This window comes from Haliotis asinina, chromosome 12 (genome assembly GCF_037392515.1).
Source record: "Haliotis asinina isolate JCU_RB_2024 chromosome 12, JCU_Hal_asi_v2, whole genome shotgun sequence".
In the NCBI taxonomy this organism is placed as follows: Eukaryota; Metazoa; Mollusca; class Gastropoda; order Lepetellida; family Haliotidae; genus Haliotis; species Haliotis asinina.
The window spans coordinates 26,467,417-26,489,286 of NC_090291.1; the positions used below are offsets into that span (position 1 = coordinate 26,467,417).

The 21,870-nt window shown below is 39.3% G+C and overlaps 1 protein-coding gene across 1 annotated transcript in view; it reads right to left on the bottom strand.

Annotated features, from left to right (window-relative positions):
* Window positions 1–914: 914 nt before the first annotated feature.
* The window catches only part of LOC137257442 (FMRFamide receptor-like), a 36,497-nt gene continuing 15,541 nt past the window's right edge, over window positions 915–21,870 (bottom strand). Inside the window, exon 2 of the mRNA XM_067794772.1 lies at window positions 915–1,138. Coding sequence (XP_067650873.1) covers window positions 915–1,138 — 224 coding nt within the window. The remainder of the gene's footprint in view (window positions 1,139–21,870) is intronic.

Sequence of the window (21,870 nt, forward strand, 5' to 3'; positions counted from 1 at the left end):
GCATGGTCCCTAGATGGATTTACACCATCCCCTCAGCTGCTGACGACTGAGATTAGCCTCAAATTAAAATGACACATATTCTACAGCTAAAAAAGTGAAAGATTAAATCTGACTTCAACTCTTTTGGGAATTACGTACCCTCTCAGGAGGACAATAATTTTACGGTACTTCAACCCCCTTTGAGGATATAGCCACTAACAATCTTAGTTGCCAATTCAACTTCCGATCATAAAATATTTATCTATTTACAAGTCATGTTACATTTCTAATTCTTTTAAAAACGTAATGATTAAATGATCACTAACATTACTAAAAGGATCATTAGTACATGCTTGACTGTGATTCTTTCATCACAAGGGATGTAAAACTGAGGATCCTCACCTTTTAGGAAGTACTCATGAGTATACCGCGTATGGCCAATACGACATCGTCGCATAATGACCTCCTCAAATCTGGACTCACAACCCAAGTAGGTGTACAAAATATAGGGTTTTATGGCGTGTAATTTATTGATACCTACTTGAGTGTCTCACTTCTGTATTAGATCTTGGGTATAAGATCTTATTGTAGCTTTACAACCTGAGTATGGAATTAGAAGTGGTGTCACAGATTCGTTGAGTGGTGCCTTAGCAGCGAAGTCGGCCATTGTGATAGCAGAGATTCCCACATGGCTGGGTAACCAACAAAAGACGATGTCGCACTGGCCAGTGGCAAGATCATTATATAATTCAATGATTTCAATACAAGTGGATGTTGAGATGACACATTTTTAATCGCCTGAAGGCAAGACAAAGAGTCGGAAAATACTGTGTAATGGTTATATTTAGTTTGCTTATTAATATATTTAACAGCTGTGAGTATGGCATTAGCTTCTGCCGTGAAAATAGAGCAATTGTCAGGTAACCGGGAAGATATTATTCTAGCTCCAATAAGAGTGGCACAAGCCACTGCACCAACATCCTTGGATCCACTGCACCAACATCCTTGGATCCACTGCACCAACATCCTTGGATCCACTGCACCAACATCCTTGGATCCACTGCACCTGCACCAACATCCTTGGATCCACTGCACAAACATCCTTGGATCCACTGCACCAACATCCTTGGATCCACTGCACCAACATCCTTGGATACATCTGTACATAAGAAATTGTATGCATCATATTTACTTTTTAACTGATTAAATTCTTGTTTATATTGAAGGTCAATAGTTTCAGATTTTTAGAAGTTGTCAGTGTTAGGTCAACCTGTGACCTCACCAACTGCCAAGGAGGAGAAGAAAGAAGACGGGAAGGAGACATACCTTCCAGCTCAATGCCGGCAGCAGCAATCAATGGTTTAATTCGTATTCCAAGAAGCGAAACTAGAGAAGACTTTTTATTATAAAAATCCTCATATAGAGGATTAAATACACAGTTATATGCAGGGTTAGACTTGGTAGAATATACTTTTGTGATATATTGCAAGGATAGTTTTATACGGCGTTGTTTTAAAGATTGCTCATCGGCCTCTATATAAAGACTTTCAACAGAAGTTCGGAAATGTCCCAGACACAATCTAAGATTTTGGTGATGAACAGAATCTAATAGTTTAAGATTGCTTTTGCTGGTTCCACCATAAATGATGGCACCGTAATCGAATTTAGAACGGACGAGTGATCTGCTGGTCCACTCCCCACTTGGAGTTTGAAACAACCTATAATAAATCAAGTGCTGTCAGACATTTAGCCCTCAGAGATTTAATATGAGGTGAGAAAGTAAGATGTTGATCGAATATCAATCCCATAAATCTAGCCTCATTTACAATTGTAATTGGAGTGCCTGCAAGATGCAATACTGGGTCTCTGTGTGGCTTATATTTCCGACAGAAATGGGTGCAATTGGTTTCACTTTTTGAAAATTTAAAACCATTTCGTTCTGACCAATCATTAATGCTATTTAGACACATTTGTAATTGTCTCTCAATCGTGTGCATATTTTGTACCTCGACATGACACATTAAAATCATGTACAAATAATGATCCATCAACGGATTCATTTATACTGAACCGCAAAAGAAACGCAAGTTCATTTTATTGCAAATATTCAGTTCCATACTTTTCTCACAGCAAAACATATTAAACTATTATATTTAAACAATGGTCCCAACGATGACTTTAATGTTGTTTCCGTTTTTTCTTGGTGAAAGTGCTCAAACGCGACCTTAGTGATGCATTTTTGCCTTTTGCATGAAAGTTTCGTGCTGTTCACAAAACATGTGTGCTTTTCGTGCTTGATGGGCCCTTTATAAGGTATGCCATTCAGAAACATCGCACATTACCAAATGCACCGGGAGATCGCTGAGAAAAGATGCCACGTCTAACTCAACAGCAAAGAGGGATCGCCATTGGGATGTTGCAGGCCGGATCCACAGCAACTGCGGTGGCCATTCACTTCCAGTGTCACATGACACTGAACAGACGGGAAATGTTCAGGACCGACTAAGATCTAGACGGCCGAGAGTAACAACGCCAGTTCAAGATCGCCACATCCGGGTTACTTACCTTCGTAACCGACAACAAAGAGCGACGCAGACGGCTTCAACCATCCAAGGACCACGTCACCACATCTCTGCAGACACCGTTCGTCGTCGACTGAGGGCAGCAGGGATCAGATGTCGACGTCTTTACGTCGGGCCGATTTTAACGCAACGTCACCGCCAACAACGCTTGCAGTGGGCCAGACAAGATCAACGATGGCGACGTCAACAATGGCAGCAAGTGTTGTTTTCTGACGAATCCAGGTTAAACATGTCTCACGCCGACGGCCGAGTACGTGTATGGAGACGACGTAATGAACGTTACGCCAACTGCTGCGTTGTGGAGGCTGAGGCTGGGGAGGAGGAAGTCTGATGGTCTGGGGAGGCTTCAGCTACCACCACAGAACACCTCTGCATGTGTTTCGTCAACGTGTCACTGCTTTCGTTTACAGAGATCATGTTCTCCAACAACACGTTGTACCCCTTTTCCAAGCACAGCGTCCGCTCCAAATCTTCCAGCAAGACAATGCTCGTCCTCACACGGCACGGGTCTCCATGGACCTTCTGAGAGCAAATAACATTCCTGTGCTGCCCTGGCTCTGTCTATCCCCCGATATGGCACCGATCGAACACGTGTGGGACGAAAATGGAAGAGTCAAGTCAAGTCTTTCATTTCGTATGAAGGCCATCGGCCCATATACAGTTATACAGATACATACACATATATGTTGAATGATGCACAAGTACACTGTAAACACGCTTATGACAACATAAGAGGCACCATTGGATACAAATGTGCTATCCATTAACCAACCGCTGGCGTAGCTCAAGGCTCAAACATAAATATTTACAAAGACTATTCAATAACTCAGATGATGTGGAAGACATTAATTGCTTGAATTTATAGGAAGACAGTAATTGCTTGAATTTATAGGTAGACAGATTGTGATTATACATTTGTGGTAAATAACAGGTTCTTAGATTATTGTAGCATTCACATATAAGTATAAAGTGAAATTCATCTTCTATTCCCTTATTACATATATAACAATTGCGTTGATTAGAATCAACTCCCAACCACCGTCCCTCATTAGCCTTTAGTTTTAGAATGCCCGCTCTGATCCTAGTAAGAATACTTCTGTATTTTTATTTGTTAGCATAGTCAAATATTTTTCCGGCTCTAATAGGCTTTTGTATTGTCTGTATAGCTTATACCTTGAACTTTCTTCCATGGTACTATTCCATGTCTGTATATACGTGTCAACTGCGACTCTTTTAAACATTTGAAAAAACTGGGATTCGTTACCAACACCTTGAAATAACCAAACATAACCAAAGCCCTATGAAAACAATAAATTACGCACATATGAAACATATAGTTAACATAACCACAGTTATCGTAATACATTAACATATCATAAGCTTTTTTGGGACTCTTTGTTGATGCATATTTACTAGTCTAAGCCAGTATTTTACAAAAAGACACTGCGCATTTATATACAGTGGGTAACGTCCACATTCACCATAAACAATCACATTTGGTGTCTGGGGACCAACATTTAGGAACTTCTTACATGTAGTTAAATGTACATTTTCAATCTTATAAAATTTATTAATGCCCCACACGTCGGCACCATACAAAAGCATTGGCTGAATTTGGGTATCAAATATTTTGAAAAATACAGAATAGTCAACATTATCCAGTTTATGTAAGTGGTGTAGCACTTCTAGCAGTGCCCTTTTACCCCGAGATGATAAATGTAATGTACATTTATTGAATTTACAAGAAGATGAAAAAAGAATACCTAGATATCGATAAGAGTCAACTGTTAAAACATGTTCACCTTTATAAAACCATTTCTCATTTCTGGCTAAGGGTCCACCTCTCCTAAAAACAACAATCTGGGTTTTCTCTAGATTGACAGTCAACCCCCAAGTGTCAGCATATGATTCTAGAATTGCTAATTGCCTTTGTAACCCCGGTATAGCATCAGAGACTATAACAACATCATCGGCAAATAGTAATAACAGGATTTCTAGCATATCTGGAAATAATTGCATACCAAATTTTCCGTGTTGTGTGATTTCTAGTGACAATTTATTGATAAAAAACGAGAAGAGGAGCGAACTTAGAATACATCCCTGGCTTAATCCTATTGGACAATCAAAATAATCTGATAAAATATTATTACTTTTTACACAGGCTTACACAGAACTTTAAATACTTTTCAGTACTCTAAGCATCTTTCCATTTAAACCAGTTGCATAAAGACACTGCCATAGTTTTTTACGGTCCATAGAGTCAACGTCCTTTCGGAAATCGACAAAGGCGACATATACCTTCTTTTTCTTCTTCAGTAGGGTTTTCTGAATGATAGCATATAATGTGAAAATGTGATCTGCTGCTGAATATCCGTGTCTAAAGCCAGTCTGAGTTTCTGTCAATTTGTCTCTTAGGGTATCCCAATTTGTCAATCTTGCATTAAGCATACATGTGTAAATTTTACTCAAAGTGCAGAGTATAGATATCCCTCTATAGTTGTCAGGATTGTCTCTATTACCCTTTTTATGTAGAGGGATGATAATTACCTTTGACCACTGGTCAGGAAATAAAGCATCATTGAACAACTTGTTAAATAATTTGCCCAAGAACGGGATAATAACGGCTTCTGAACATTTTAACATTTCAATTATGATATGATCATTACCTGGGGATTTTCTTTAAGTGCTGGATTGCATCATGAATTGCTTTATTAGTTATGGGTGCTTCAAGAATGTTTAAATCAAGATCTTCAAGTAGATTGTCATCTTGGACGGATGTATCATTATTAGCGGCAAGTAGATCTATGCTTTGGAATACATTCTTAAAATGATTCAACCAGCTATCAAGTTCAATATTACAGTTTCTGTTATCACGTCTGGAAATATTCCTTAACTCCTTCCAAAATCTAGAGGAATTATTAACAGTATTTTTAAGAATATCTCTTTTTCTGTTCTGGTAATCACGCTTTGATATTCGACAAACATGTTTATATTTGTTTCTCATCTTGCAGTAGGCACGTTTATTTTCACATGATTTGTGACGTCTAAATCGTCTCAAATGCTGTCGTGCTTCTTGCTTAGCTTTTTTACATTTCAGAATATAAAATCCTGTGTTATCGCCAACTGACCCCCTATTAAGGGATTTTTTCATACATTCAGATGCGGAAAGAACTGCTTTCACAAACATATCTAAACTGTTGTTAAGGTTACCGTCAACTTCATCCATCATGCCTTGAAATGTTTATAGATGCTTATCAATAGCAGCATCGTGTTTCTCAATACGAGAATCAATATCGTCAACTTTCTGGCTAAGTGCATCAATGTCGCTGTACATTGTAGCCTGTTCATCACTGATTTTCTCTATGTCCTTGGGTATGTCGGAAATTGATGTTTCGAGGACCGTACACGCAGTACTGAGGATAGAGAGCTTAGTTTTAATGTCACTCATCTCTGAGACCATACTTTGTCTGAATTCTCTAATTTCGGACAGGATATCAGCTTTTATTCAGATGTAACATTGTTCAAGTCTCTCATAGTCACCGCAGGTCCTGGATTAGTCTCCACGGCGTTTGATAGTAAGATTTGTAATGGGATAGTATGAACAGAACATACTCACACAGTGAGACTTGCAAGCTCAAAAAAACGACAAGCATCAATGAACACGGGGTAATGGAGTGTGACGTCACTGATCAAAACACAGTCATGTTCGCTTGGGACAAGTCGGACAAAGTAGTGTAGATTTTCAAAGATCATATTAGCATTGGCCAAGACAAATGCTGACAACAGAAGATGCACAGTAATCAGTATAGAGCACACAGATAGCCGTAACGGAGAGTCTGAGGTGGATGAACGCGGTGTGTAATCACAGTCAGTGAAAACATGGCTCACCTGTCGTGACCCGGATGGGTGTACAAATGTGCCGATCCTGGCTCTGTACGTTGCTATATCGATCATCTTGGCAGTGTATGATGTTCCAGGAGACTTTAGGAAACAATCGCGCAATCTAGAAATTCATAGGTCAAGTCACTAAATTGAGGTTTTCAAAAATGATTATCAGCCCATTCACCTGTGTGTCAAGCTCCCAAGGGAGACAAGAATGCACACAACTGGTCCACCTCAAAACCTGAGAGATTTGGAAGCACGGTTGACAAGGGAATGGAATCAACTGCCACAAGCCTTCTTCCAGAGACTTGTTGACTCGATGAGACGTCGCTGTACTGCCTGTGTCGACAGCAATGGCGGTCACACACGTCACTGATTAGGAGACTCTGTTTTGTCATTTTTACTGTTTATGGGTGTTGTGCTTACACTTGAATATTTTGTTAACAGAGATGAATTTTCCATCAGAGATCATGAACCATTTCACCAACAATCATGTGTCTGTTGTTTTTTCAATAAATTAAGTTTATGAGTACCCAAGATAGCAGTGTATGGTTATTTGAAAACCGACTTGCGTTTCTTTTTTCTGAAACCACACTGAATATTTGTTATAAGATTATTTGTTTCAAGGTACCATATCAGTTGGTTATTGACCATTCTCTCCATGGTCTTACATAAACAGCTGGTAAGAGATATTGGTCTATACCTAGAAGGGTCTGTATGATCCCGGCCAGGTTTAGGTACAGGAATGACGACAGCATTCCGCCATGAAGAAGGTAAAGTCCCTGTAGTCCATATATGGTCAAAGATACATAATAGTACTTCAAGACAAGTGTCAGGTAAATGTTTCAGTAACTGATAATGAATATTATCACCCCCTGTTGCTGTACCATGTGCTTGCCCTAACGTGGTAAAGTCATCTTTACATTTTGCAAATCTGAAAAAATGTTATATATTCAGCATCTATAAAATCTAAATATAATTAAGATGTCCTTGATGTTTAGATTCTTTTGTAGGCAGATGGGCTTAATATTGCAATTCCGTGACACGTAGATGTGTTTGAGGCTGAGATTCCGGGTGTAGGTAGATGACCGACATGTGATTCTAATAGACAGATGACGGAGTCGTTTTGCTATAGGCAGATGTGCATTAGGCATCTGAAATGGGCTGATGAGCTTGTTGATTGAATAATACTATCGGCAGATAGTGTAGGACGTGTAGAGTAGAAAGCCATGAGATGTTGAAAGCTGGAAGAAAGAAATAAAGAAACACGGCACCTTAGTGTTACATTTCGATTAGCTCAGCTAAAAATGCTCTGAATTGCAGTTGTGTTTATTGAAACATCAAAGGGACAAAATAGATGGATGCTGTTTACGTGAAGATCAACGAGAAAGAGGATGTTTTAGGCACGACATTTGTCGCAATGATTAGGACTAACCTGAAGAAATATTCATATGTTAACAGTCAAATAATGTAGTTACAAGGAGAGCTGGTAGAGCCGTTTCCTCCATCCTCCTGATTAAGACATATGGGCAGAAGTTGCCATTAATGATGCCTTTTAACATAAGAGGGAAGGATAACCAATGTTGCCACAAGGAAGCCATTATGTTGTGAGCGGACCTTCAGTGTGAAGCAGATGAGACAGCGCGGTTGTCGACTGCAGCCGACATATGGAATGTGTCAACTGTTTAGGCAGATGCAGTCTGGATGCAGTCATCTTTGACAATTTCATGTTCTTCTAGGGATGAGACAAAGGGCCTTGCAATCTTCAAGGTGTCCATGGTATTTCGTCACTTTATAAAGTCACAAATCTAAACTGCTAAACTTATGTTAATAATTAATCTGTGTTTTTTGCATTAGCTAGTAATCACGGGGTCGGAGTCCTGGGCACATATACTTGGCAATAAAAGCTAAAGGGCTATAGCGCAGCTACAGTGATAATTTGTGAAACCAGCTTTATGAAAACGTCTGGTAAGAACAGTTTAGTCTACGCTAAATTCCAGCACAATTCGAAATTATTCTGGGCAGTAGTACTAATTCTTGTTCAACATGGCTTTCAGGAGTTTTGACTGCACAAAGAATGCTTATAAAGGGCAAAATTAAACATCTTACATCGTCATTGTCATCTTAATTTTCTTTGGCCCGGGGATTGTGGTGATTATCTTGGAAGGAGCTTCCGAGAGATGGAGAAGTCATTGAAGACGGTGTCGATAACTGCTAGTAATCTGATTTGGTGAGATGACTTCTCATTGTAATGTAGAGCATTTTGATGGGGTTGGATTCATTCTTGGTCGGTCTGGCTGGAGTGTGGTGGATATGGTTCTCTTGACGAACATGGATGGACACGTTTTGAGGCTGTTGAAGAGGTCGGGGTTGGGATGATACCAGAATTCGTTTTATGTGGCTGGTTGAGTTGAAATAAATGTACTGTCAAAATGTATGCTGTTCCTACAAACTGTGGTTTGGATCCTTTTCCTGGGGTCTCTCTATACATGGATTTCGACAAATGAAGTTGTTATTGTTCTCTGTTCTCAATGGCGAACCCGATTGTGGGATTTATGCATACATGGACTGGGATAGTAAGGTGGCGGGTCTTTCTGAAGATAACAAAAGTGTCAATCAGCTTCCTATATAGGATATAGGATATTTATATAGCGCACATATCCACGCACTAGTGCATGCTCAAGGCGCTGGTATTTTCGTATTTCAGTCTCAACTCCCTGGGGAGTATACAATCCTGGCTGCCTCTAGGCGCACCGAGTTTATTGTGTCTCTTTCATCCTAACGAGGTACCCAATTCACAGCTGGGTGGACTGGGACACATAGTCACAGTACTTTGTCCAAGTTCACTGCATGTTGCTGTACCCGCAACTGGCTGTTTGCACGTATTCATGTGGCCACCATCTGGTTATATACCAACGGATTCGTGGGTTCTTTTAAGTGCACAAGGTTGTGTACTGTACACTAGAGGTTGTGACAACACTGAAAGAATCTGCACACAAAGTGGACTCCAAGGTTTTCACACCCGGTCACAGCTTGCCCACCATGCCCAGGCACATATACGGTGGAGGGATGAAAGCCCATGAAGTGTCATCTCTGTAGATAAAGTAGGGTGACTCTTTTAGCTGATGATGAGTCTATCGCTGTCAAGTGGTCGCTTTATTGACCCCTGAAAGCAATAGGTCTGAGACCTTCATATGCATTCTTATCTTCACAAACCGCCAGTGTAAGGTACCAAACATGCACTCCAGACCTAGGGACTATTAGCAACTTACAGTGGGGGTATGCTGTAAGTATTACAATATCCTCTTAAACGTCAGTGACATCTATGTAGCACAAACACACCAGAACTGTTGTGTGAGGAAACTTCATAAGAAATCATGCATGTGAGTAGGTGAGTGAGTTAATATTTAACGTCTCCTCGGCAATATTTCAGCCATATCGTGACGAGAACATTTAATGCTGAAAAGGAAGATATGTATTTCATAAATAAACCTGTCGTCAAAGAACAGTAAAAGAACTGGAATATCACAGTTACAATTTAAAACTAGTGTGGAAAGTTAAAACTAATATCACTATCTGGACGAAACAATATAAAAACAGACCATAGATCTCCAACGACTGGAAGTAGATCACCACACGAGGGACCATGGGGACTTACAGTACCTTTGCTACCTGCATGGACCCTAGTTGGATTTACATCATCCCCTCAGCCGCTGGAGAGTGTTTGAAATGCTAGTCAAAATTAAAACAACACGAATACTACGATTAAAAACCCGGTAGACTTAAATTTACATCAAATGTTTTGGGCCTTACGTACCCTCTCAGGAGGACAATAATTTTACAATGCTTCAACCCAATTTGAGGGTACAGTCACTAACAATTCAAGTTACTAATCTAAACAACCAGTCATTAAAATATATCTATCTACAGAAACATATTGCTCAAAATTCAACCATGAAATTGATTTCCTTTAAAAAACCAATGATTAAATGACAACTAACAGTGGTAAAAAGGTCCTTGATAGTTTGGACATTGAAATAGTTATCCCTTGTGACGGAGAATTCAACACAGTCAAGCATGATATGCTTAAGCTTGCCGTGACTCTCTCATCACAAGGGATACAAAACGGAGGATCCTCACCTTTCAGTATATATTCAGTATATATTCTTGTGTGGCCAATGCGACATCGTCGCATGATGACGTCTTCAAATCTGGACTGACAACCCAAGTAGGTATAACCAATATAGGGTTTTATCGCATGTAATTTATTTATACCTACTTGGGTGTCCCACGTCTTTTTCATCAGATCACGGATATAAGATCTAATGGTGGCTTTATAATCATTGTAAGGAATAAGAAGTGACACAGATTTGTTGAGTGCTGCCTTAGCAGCAAGGTCAGCCAATGTGTTACCAGAGATTCCTACATGGCTGGGTAACCAACAGAAGACGATGTCGCATTGGCCAGTAGCAAGATTATTATACAATTCAATAATTTCAATTAAAATTGGATGTTTACAAGAAATATATTTTTAATCGCCTGAAGGGAATAGATTATATCCTGTTTATGTTTAGGATGTCTTTGAACATATTTAAGAGCCGTTAGTATGGCGTTAGCTTCAGCTGTGAAAATAGAAGTGTTGTCTGGTAATCTAGAAGATACTGTTCTGGATCCAATGACAGTGGCACAAGCCACAGCACCACCGTCCTTGGACCCATCTGTAAATAAGGATTTATAATTGCTATGTTTATGCTTCAATTGATTATATTCTTGTTTATATTGTAATTCATTAGTTTCTGATTTTTTAAATGTAGTTAATGTTAGGTCCACTTGGGGCCTAACCAATTGCCAAGGAAAAGAAGGAAGAAGTCGGGAAGGAGCTATATTTTCAAGCTCAATACTAGAAGCAGCAAGAAACGGCTTAATCCTGAGCCCAAGAGGCGGAACAAGGGAAGACTGTTTGTTATACAAATCCTCATAAAGAGGATTAAAGACACAATTAAATGCAGGATTAGACTCATTAGAATCTAATTTTGTAGTGTATTGTAAAGATAGTTTTATACGGCGTTGGTTGAGAGAAAGCTCATCAGCTTCGACGTATAGACTGTCGATACGAGAAGTTCTAAAAGAACCAAGACAAAGTCTTTGGCCTTGGTGGTGCACAGGATCAAGTAGTTTTAGGTTGCTTTGACAAGCTCCACCATACACGATGGAGCCTTAATCACGTTTAGGTCGGACCAGTGATCTATATAAGTGAAGAAGGGTAGTTTGATCCCCTCCCCATTTTGAATTAGAAACAACCTTTAATAAATCGAGTGCCTTCAGACATTTGGCTTTAAGGGATTTAATATGCAGCAAAAAGGTCAAATGTGAATCGAAAATAAGTCCCAAGAACTTGGCCTCTTTGACCACTTTGATTGGGGTACGACTTCTGGGTCTTTATGAGGTTTGTATTTACGACAGAAGTGTATACAATTGTTTTTTTTATTTAGAAAATTTAAAGCCGTTTTCAAGACTCCATTTATCTATTTTGGTTAAACATAACTGCAGTTGCCGTTCAATAGTATGCATATTTTTCCCACCACAAGAAATATTAAAATCATCCACAGATAATGACCCATCGACTGATTCGGTTAAAACTTTTGATAAACTGCTAATCTTGATACTAAATAGAGTCACTGACAAAATACTGCCTCGTGGAACACTCTGATCCTGATTGTAATGATCAGACAGGGAAGAACCCTCTCGGACTTGAATTGCCTGTCATTTAAAAACTTGGCTATAAATTAAGGTAAACGACCTCGTAATCCGAAGTCATGTGAATTTCTTAAGATGCCATATTTCCAGGTTGTGTCATATGCTTTTTTCTAGATAAAAAACATAGACACTGCATGTTGTTTAGTAATTAGAGCGTTTTTGACAAATGATTCTAAACGTACTAAGTGATCAACGGTACTTCTGTTTTTACGGAGACCACATTTGAATATCAGTGATAAGATTATTCGTTTCCAAATACCAGACTAAACTTTTGTTTACCATTCGTTCCATGGTTTTACACACGCAACTGGTTAACGATGTAAGGTGGCAGTTTGAGGGATCTGTATGATCCCGGCCAGGCTTTGGAATGAGGATGACAATACCATTGTGCCATGAAGGAGGAAAATTCTCTGAAATCCATATATGGTCAAATATTTTCAAAATGTGTCAAAAGACATGATTCAGGCAAATGTTTCAATAATTGGTAGTGAATGTTGTCATTGCCAAATGCAGTATCATGAGCATGCTCAAGGGCAGCATGTAGCTCATGAATTGAAAATACTTTAATTTAATTCTTCACCATTATTAGAGTCAACACTAATTCTTTGTTTTACTTGTCGATTTTTAAATTTCTGAAATTCATTAATATAATTTGACGATGAAGAATTTCTGGAAAGCGTTACACCAATTTTATTGGCAATATCACCCTTCCCATTTTATCAGTTTATCAGTTCTTTGAGATGTTTAACAGAAGACTTGCAGCCTTTGCCCTTTATTCTTTGGACCATATTCCACACCTTAGACATGGGTGTTCGCGAATTTCCTCCAAGACTGGCGCTTGTTTTGTTTATAGGTTCGTCGTGCCTTGGCACTCGTAATGTTAACAGTATTTAAATTATGAACAGTAGGATGTCTGCGGAACAATTTTTCTGCTTTCCTTGTACATTCACTGTTAAACCACGGTTTACGAACGTGAGGAATTGCAGATGACCTAGGAATTGACTTGTCAGCAGTTTCATTTAACTGAGCTAAAAACAATTCTATCTGATCTGATACATTTATAAAGTTTGCCGGTAATCTAATGTTTAATCTACACAATATTTCATACCAGGAACAGTCGCCCTTATTAAAATTCTACCGCGATAAAGGTGGATCATCAGCCGGTTTGATAGATTTTAAGACATTTTAGAAGTGGTCACTTCCGCAAAGGTCATCATGAACAAACCAGTCAAATTCGTTGTAAACATCCGAATCAGCGAGAGAGAGATCAAGTTCGGAATAGGATCCTGTACCATTTTGCAAATAGGTGTTTGATTCGTCATTAAAAACACACAATCGATTATCAGATATAAAATGCTTGTACTTCCCCACAGAGGGTTGTGTCCGTTCAAATCGCCCATGATAATACAGGATTTTGGTAGCCGATCATAGAGATTCTGAAGGGCAGATAAGGGTGGAATGTATAAAGAGCACATAGAGCACTTGGAGATTTGTATTCAGGTTAACATCACTAACATCATAGTTATGTCGAACTAATGTACTTGAACCTCGAGTTGCTTTATCAAATGTATCAGTATGTTTGAGATACGTCTCTTGGAGACAATATGCTGACGATTTAAAGTCTTGTACTAACAGCTGTGCTTCATGAAAGTTATTTTATACTCTGCAATTCCACGAGATAAGCTGAATGGCTCATGGAGGGATAAGCATCTAGGATCAGTAACGGGATATACTGCTCTACCTTTCTTTTTGGGTGAGTAACCATTTGAATGGCCACCAGCGCTCACACAGGTGTATACTTCAGCATCCATATCTTCGAGCAATCCATGTTTATTATGAAATAGCACTGTATCTTTTAGTGTTTTTGCAATCTGTTAGACTGAATATGTTTTTTCTTTGTATCCACTGTGGTAGATGTGGACGATTTGATTTGATTTGTGTCTGTCTGTGTAGAAGATGTTCCCTTTTTGTTTTGGTGATGGATCTGTCACCGGTTTGGAACTTGAGGTATTTTGTAATTGATCTGAAGGGGATTTGGGATGGTCGAAATGTACCCAGGAAAGGTCTTGGTGACAGGGTATAGACACGGTGACCCTTTTAGCTACTGAAGCATATGATGGACTTGCGGAATCAGGTGCAAGAAGTCAAGCTTGTGTTCTGGCATCAGAGTAACTGAGTCGTTTTTCACCTTTTAACCTCTGTACAGTGGCCTCATATTTCCATACAGGACAGTCTTTAGAAGATACCATATAGTCACCTTTGCAATTTAAACACTTGATGGTGTTGGTACATGTTTTCCCATCATGATCAGGTTCTCCACATCTGGAGCACGCTAACTTATTCTACAAGAATTTTGCCCATGGCCGAACTTCTGACAATTAAAACAACGAGTAGGGCGTGGGATGAAGAGATCTATAGAAGAAACATCCAACCTTAATAGAAGGTGGCAGAACTGGAGTGTCAAAAGTCAAAAGATGTATTGGACGGGAATACACGGTCATCTGTACGACATGTGAATCTTTTTGCCTCAATGACACCTTGACTTCTGAGCTGAGAGGCAATGTCTTCAACAGATATGTCAGCGAGATTTCGGTCACGGATTAGTGCTTTGGAAAAGGGTCTTGTGTGTTGAACATGTAATTGGAATGTCAGCTAGTTTGTTTGACGTCATGAGGTTAATGGCCTGTGACTTCCCTATACATTCAACCAGATGACCCTCAGACCGTAATTAGGAAACATTTTTCGACTCACCAGCTTTACCTAGTAGGCCCTTTGCTAACAGAAATGGGGAATAGGAAGCGAGGGTTCGTTCACCCTTTGCTTCCAAAACAAGAAGGCGAGGCCAAGTATCCCTTTCAGAATTTAACAATTTAGTCACAACGTCATCTTCATCAGAGTCAAGCTCAGAATCAGATTCTGACAGTTGCCGTTTTTGGTTTTGTTTTAATTTTTGCTTACTCATAATGAATAGTATAATGGTTCATCAAATCTGTTCCTTGCCCACCATGGAGCGCCAACAGGGGCGATGTCATACGTAAGCGGAGTTCCAGCAAACTGACACCAAAAGGTTACAGAAATCATATACTCCAGTTAATCAAAAGGATGAACCAGATTGGCCCATGAGCCATCGTCTTCTGGGCATAAGCTCTAGGCCAGAATATGAAATTAATTCATGAACGTACTGATTATTCAGAATGAAGGTACCGAGTCAACATATAACAAAAGTACATACCACAGGGCTCGGCGTGACCAGCCGATTGATAGAATCGGGTCCATTCTACCACCCGTCTTGCTGGGCACAGGAAGGCTATTCATTGCTCCCATGAACTTAACCACCAGCATCCCCTCCTCCATCGACACATGGGCGCAACCCACGGCAAACAGGTTGCCCAAGTTAGTCGCCTCTTACGAGCAGCAGTTGGGTGCTGTGGACACATTCTATCCCGGGTCCACACAGGAGAAGAGCGCGTAGCGTTATCCAGCACCCACCACGAGGAGGTGGCTTTCACGGGTGCCCTGAAATCAGAGAAATATAAATATCTCACTAAACTTAGAAAGTATCATTTTGCAAAACTAACATAACAAATCATTTGCAAGCTAAAGCAAAATTTAAACGTTACTGCAAGCTGAGGAAAGCCCAATGCGATAAGATACTTGCAGATGAGATCTCAAATGCCGTCCCTCAAGGTGATTGTAAACTCTTCTGGAGAACAGAGAAACGTCGATTGTTAACGTCGAACTAGTAATATCACACCAGATGTATGGGTCTATGGTTCTCCTACTTTTCCGATCTACTGAACCCAAAGAAAGAAAGCGAAAATAACTGGTTCGATGATGAAGTGTATAGTTTATTGATAACCACACTTATGAATTTTGTGATAATTTCCCAGTAGACCTTACTAATAACATACTGAATAGTGTAGTCACAGAAAAAGAGTTAATTTTAATTAACAGTATTCGGGATTTAAAACCAGGTAACGACCCTGGTGATGATGGAATACCAACTGAATTTCTAAAGGTGAGTAGTTCATATTTCTTACCTTTTCTACTTTTATTGTTCAATAAAGTCTTGGGTAGTGGCGTATTTCCTCACAGTTGGAATACTGGTATGATATTCCCGTTATTAAAATCAGGGCCAAGAAATAACCCAAACAGCTACAGAGGCATATCTCTCTTGAACTGCTGTGGTAAGACTTTTACATCAATCATAGAAAAACGTTTAAGAATCTGCTTAGATATTAATGAACCAATTGCTGAATCTCAGGTTGGGTTTCGCCGAGAGTATTCCACATTGGACCAAATGTTTACTTTACAGGCCTTATGTATTAAATATCTGAGTAAGCACAAAGGTAGATATTACTGTGCATTTCTAGATTTTAAAAAGGCCTTTGACCTCGTTGACAGAAGCAAATTGTTATGTCTCCTTGTAAAAACATTATCTCATGGTAAAATCTATAACGTCTTAAGAAACATGCATTCTTCCGTAAAAGCAGCGGTCAAAGTCGGTAATCATAAGACACCATCGTTCAGTACATCAGCCGAAGTTAAAGAAGGTTGTATTTTAAGTCCTTTACTTATATTATGTATCAATGAACTTGTGCACGAAATGTATAAAGCCTGCAAGTATAGTACATTTGTTAACCAGAGTATTAACGACTTAATGTTGTTGTTATTTGCAGACGATGTTATTTTATTTTCTTTCTCCAGTGTTTGTCTGCAAAGGCAATTAGATGTCTTATTTGAGTATTGTTCGAAATGGTTAGTAAGTGTAAACACAGACAAATAAAAAAACAGTGTCTTCAGAAATGAAGGTATACTTTTCAAGCGTGAAAAATGGACTTAGAATAATATATATCATGAAACTGTTACTTATTACAAGTACTGGGTATTGTGTTTTTCTCTTGAATGATATGGACAAAAGCATGTGAAACTTCGGCTATGCAAGCACGTAAAGCAATGGGACCAGTGTTATTATTGCTAAATTGCAACAGATATACTGATTTTCAAACCGCCTGTAAGATATTGGATTCCAAAATATCTCATATTCTCACATATGGGTCAGTAAAATACCACAAGGTTATTGAAAAAGTACAAACAAGAGTCTCCAAAAGATTTCCAAGAGTGAGTAAATATGCTCCAAACAAGCTATTCTTGGAGAAACCGGACGATGCCGTTTATTCATAGGAACACAGATAAAATATTGGATTAAGTTATTAAGAATGTTATTAAGAATGAATGTTATGTTATGTTTTGAAATGCTTAAATTACATGACGAATAAGGTAAAATTAACGGGGTTTCTCCCTCTCGTTAAATGTTATTCACAAGTTGCTTTAGCTATGTATGGATTATGCAAGATATTGGGGATGCCACTGTTTTCATATCCACATCTAACAGACGTCTGTACATCCAATCCTGGCAGCAGAATATTGAATCATCATCATATTTATCACACTATTCTAGTATAAAGAACTTTTTCCAATGTGAAACATGTGACTATGACTGTATGCCTTATAATACAATTGTACTACAGGCCATGGGCCATGTGGCCTAATAATACGCAGTAAAGTTGACGATTGAGAAATTAAAGGCACTAGCGCCATGCCAATCCAGAGCAATGCATCACGTTACTTGTTATTCGCTAACAAGATCACAGACACAAGGGTATATAACTCACACGCGCAGCCACTAAACTATGACGTCATGTACTGTATCTGCTTCATGTCACTGACAACTGAGTGGAAGTTAACGAGATGCATATTCTGGCAGTTGCTCTACATGTCATATATGCTTTCACTCGAGTCTTTATGTTTAAACACTGTATCGTAGATATCGAGTTGTGTGATTTGCGGGTGTACTTTGAAGAACTAGTCAAGTTTCATTTGCCATAATCGTCAGTAAGTAATGAACGTAATGTGAATTTTCGGTGATTGTCCCCTTCTTTCGTAAGCTTCAAGTAGTCGTTGCGGGCCACATAGATCATATTCTGGTAAAGTACATTCATGTGTAGTTCCTTCGCAGAGATGAGAGCGTGCCATCAGCGCCACCTATATACCCGTAACATCCCTCCCTAACAAGTTAACTAGCATAAAGACACAAACGGCGACTGGCGTTTTTTGTTACGAGCACTGGAGGGTTGCTTCCTGTATGATGATACGTATTAACTCACTCCCTCACTCCCTCGATTGCTTCTTGTGTCGGTTTTGCCAACATGTGAAACGTGTTTTGAAATAGCACTTATGTATTTATTACATATGAAATAACTCGTAGTGGTAAATTAAACTACACATTAATACAATGAGTATACTCGTGTTGGCAGTCAACGTGTTAAGGTACTCATGCAGTCGCCAGGGACTAGTGGCATGCTTATGATTACATGCATGTACATTTCACCAGGGGAGGGGTTAGCGTGTACTGTTTTCAAAAGGTCATTCTCCGCTCTAGACTAAGATTTAATCAGCTGTAGGACTATTCTGTTAATATATTCCCTCTGGTATTTTCGAATATATTGGATCTTCATTGAGGTGATTAATGTAGACCTATGGTTTACCTCGTATATAAACCAACAAAGAAAAACATGTACACAGTCAATATCTAAGAATGAAACAAATGAAATAGCACCGCTGAAGTGAACATAAGCACACGTGAAATAGGGAGACTTTGTTGTACTTTAATTGTTATTTCTTTTGTAGATTTACGCCCTGTGTACATTATGCCCTTACAGGTATGACAAACCTGAGATAGCAGGAAAACTTTCGTATTTCACGATGTGTTTCTGTGTATGGTGCGGGAACAGTATACGTTGTAGGTGTTCTCATTGGACCAAGTATAGCTTAAAATACTACTTAGACTTACATGATAGAATACAGTGTTTGTAGCAAACAAGGAAGAGAGGTGAGCCGGGGAAATATCAGTAGATGCTGATCTTGAGGGAGAGACACAAGCAGAAGCAATCTTCACTTGATCCATATTCATCTACCCGTGAAGGTCCCGAGGTAGAATATTCCTTCAGCAACCCATGCTTGCCATAAAAGGTAACTGTGCTTGTTCTAAGAGGCGACAAACGGGATCGGGTGGTCAGGCTCGCTTACTTGGTTGACACATGTCATCGGTTCCCAAATGTGCAGATCGATGCTCATGCTGTTGATCACTTGATTGTCTGGTCCAGATTCGATTATTTACAGACCGCCATCATATAGCTGGAATATTTTGTATTGCGGTGTAAAACTAAACTCACTCACTCACCCATATTCATCTTTTTGATGTGTTGCTGTCTTCCCACTAACACCACTTCAGTTTTCTCGTCATTGAGTTTCAGTTTCCTTTCAGTCATCCACGATTTTATTTCAGACGTGCATACTCCAGACTACTGAAGGGTACTATGTACAAAGTTCCACATCAGTTCCACATCATCAGCATATGAGACGTGAGAAATGTCAAACTTGTCAGTTACATATTTGAGATGGTTGACATATATAAGAAACAAAAGTGGGCCCAGTACTGAACCTTGTAGCACACCACAAGAGAGCTCGGATAACTTTCCGGACGGACACACACACGCACGCACGCACGCACGCGCACGCACGCGCACGCGCGCGCACACACACACTCAAACATTGTCTTCTTTTGTAGAGATAAGAAGTGAACCAGGCGAGCAAATTTCCAGCAATACCTACTTGATGCTGCAGGATATCGAGGACAGTGGTCGACAGTATCAAACGCTGCACTGAGTTCTAGGAGAGGCAACAGTACCATATCACCCGAGTCTGCAACACACTGTAGGTCGTTCACAACTCTCAAGAGCAAGGTCTTTGTTGAGTGATCTGGACGACAGGCAGACTGATACTCACCAAGAATGTCACGCACATTCAAGTGGTCCGTCAGTCTTTATGTAACAGCTCTCTCCAATAGTTAAAGATAAAGTCAGATCTGAAACAGGTTCTTCAAAATGGTACCGTCTAGTTTTGAAGTCTAACAGTGGTGTTACAGCAGCATCTTTTAAACACGAAGGGAAAACTCCAGATGAGAGGCTTTTGTTGATAATGTGTGTGATAACAGGCAGCAGATAATCCAGATGATCCCTCACAAGATTACTTGGCATTGGATCATTGAGACAGGTGGTCTTATTAGATGACTTGATGAGAGCCAGTACTTCGTTGGTACAAGGTATGGACTCCCTAAAGCAAACGCCATCAAACGAAACATTTTGTAATGCTTTGATCTTTAGCATACTAAATTCATATTTCAGGAGGCATATATCAGAAATAATTTGCAATCATTTATTCGTACATTTTGCACTGAAGCCGTTATTTAATACCAGTTAGTAGCTATGTGGGTATAATTTGTGTTACACCCTTATAGAATCTATTATGAAAAGTAAACAAACGGATTGTTTAAATTTGATGAAAATACCCGACAGAATATCATAACGTTTTGGCAGCTAAGACAGCAGGATGTAACATTGCTGAGTAAAGCCCAGTACACTTCCTTAGGCTTAGATCCAAACAAGCATGTCCCATGACATCCGTTATGTGTACTATCCAATACAACTCAAAACCAATGGGAGATTTGCAAGAAAACTGCTTTGAAGAACATTACGACTCTGTGCAACAGAGAAATATATAACAGCGTATTGATGTAAACACATGTTACAACAGCTTCCTCATAGCTACCGCTACAGCTATTGATCTGTGAGACTTGCAACTCATTTGAATGGTTATCTAATGCAACTTCAGTACAGTATTCCAAATATTACATCTTATGTTTGAATTACTGGAACCACGTTTGAAGTTTTTAGCATTGGAATCTTCTTTGTATATTTCTCTATTCACACCCATTGAGAACGGTTGGTTGTTCAAATGTTCCTGTCATAAACAGTATCAATTCGTACTTTCTGTTTCGTCTTTGTGCGTCCGTGGTGAATATTTTAGAGAAAGCATATTATCCTTCAGGTTAACACTGTGTGCTTGACAACAGATATGTGTACCACGAACGCTATAACGATAATTATTCTGATGTTCACATATTCTGTCGTTTCCAATTATTCAGGAGCAAGCTACGAATTTGCTTCTATCAGATTAACACATCTGCACAAAATAAAGTGAAAATGGTGAACAGGCTTCGTTTCAAAGAAATTGTATTCATATGTCTTCTGTTTCATAAATCAACAAACGTCCAGAAGTTGTGCTGAACTAAAGTTTAATTCCAGCATTAAAGCTCAGCCAGGTTATGGTGCGCTAGATGTGTCAAACTGATACAGTACACAGTGATACACGTGACACTGTTGCATGACTGTAAGTGTCAGCTGATATCGTAACTTGTCTTGACATTAAACACCATCAGCTAAGACATGTAGAGTCGATGGAATTCATCATTCCTCCTCTGCTGTCTTCTGGTATTCCTGTATGGACGGACGCCTTTTCGGATTACTTTCCCAATATCTAGACAAGGGGATGTAGACATCTGAGCTGAGGTTCATGGTATATCGTCTCTTCCATATTAAGATATATGCATGGGGATTGGGAGTGACCAAGGTTAACTTGTATCCGCAAGACTGTATGACAAGAAAGATGACTTTACCTATCTAGTAATCAGCTTTCCTTTTCTCATTCCCATTTTAGTCTTTGAAACCCACGCGTAATCTGAACCTACATTTACCTAATTGCCAATACA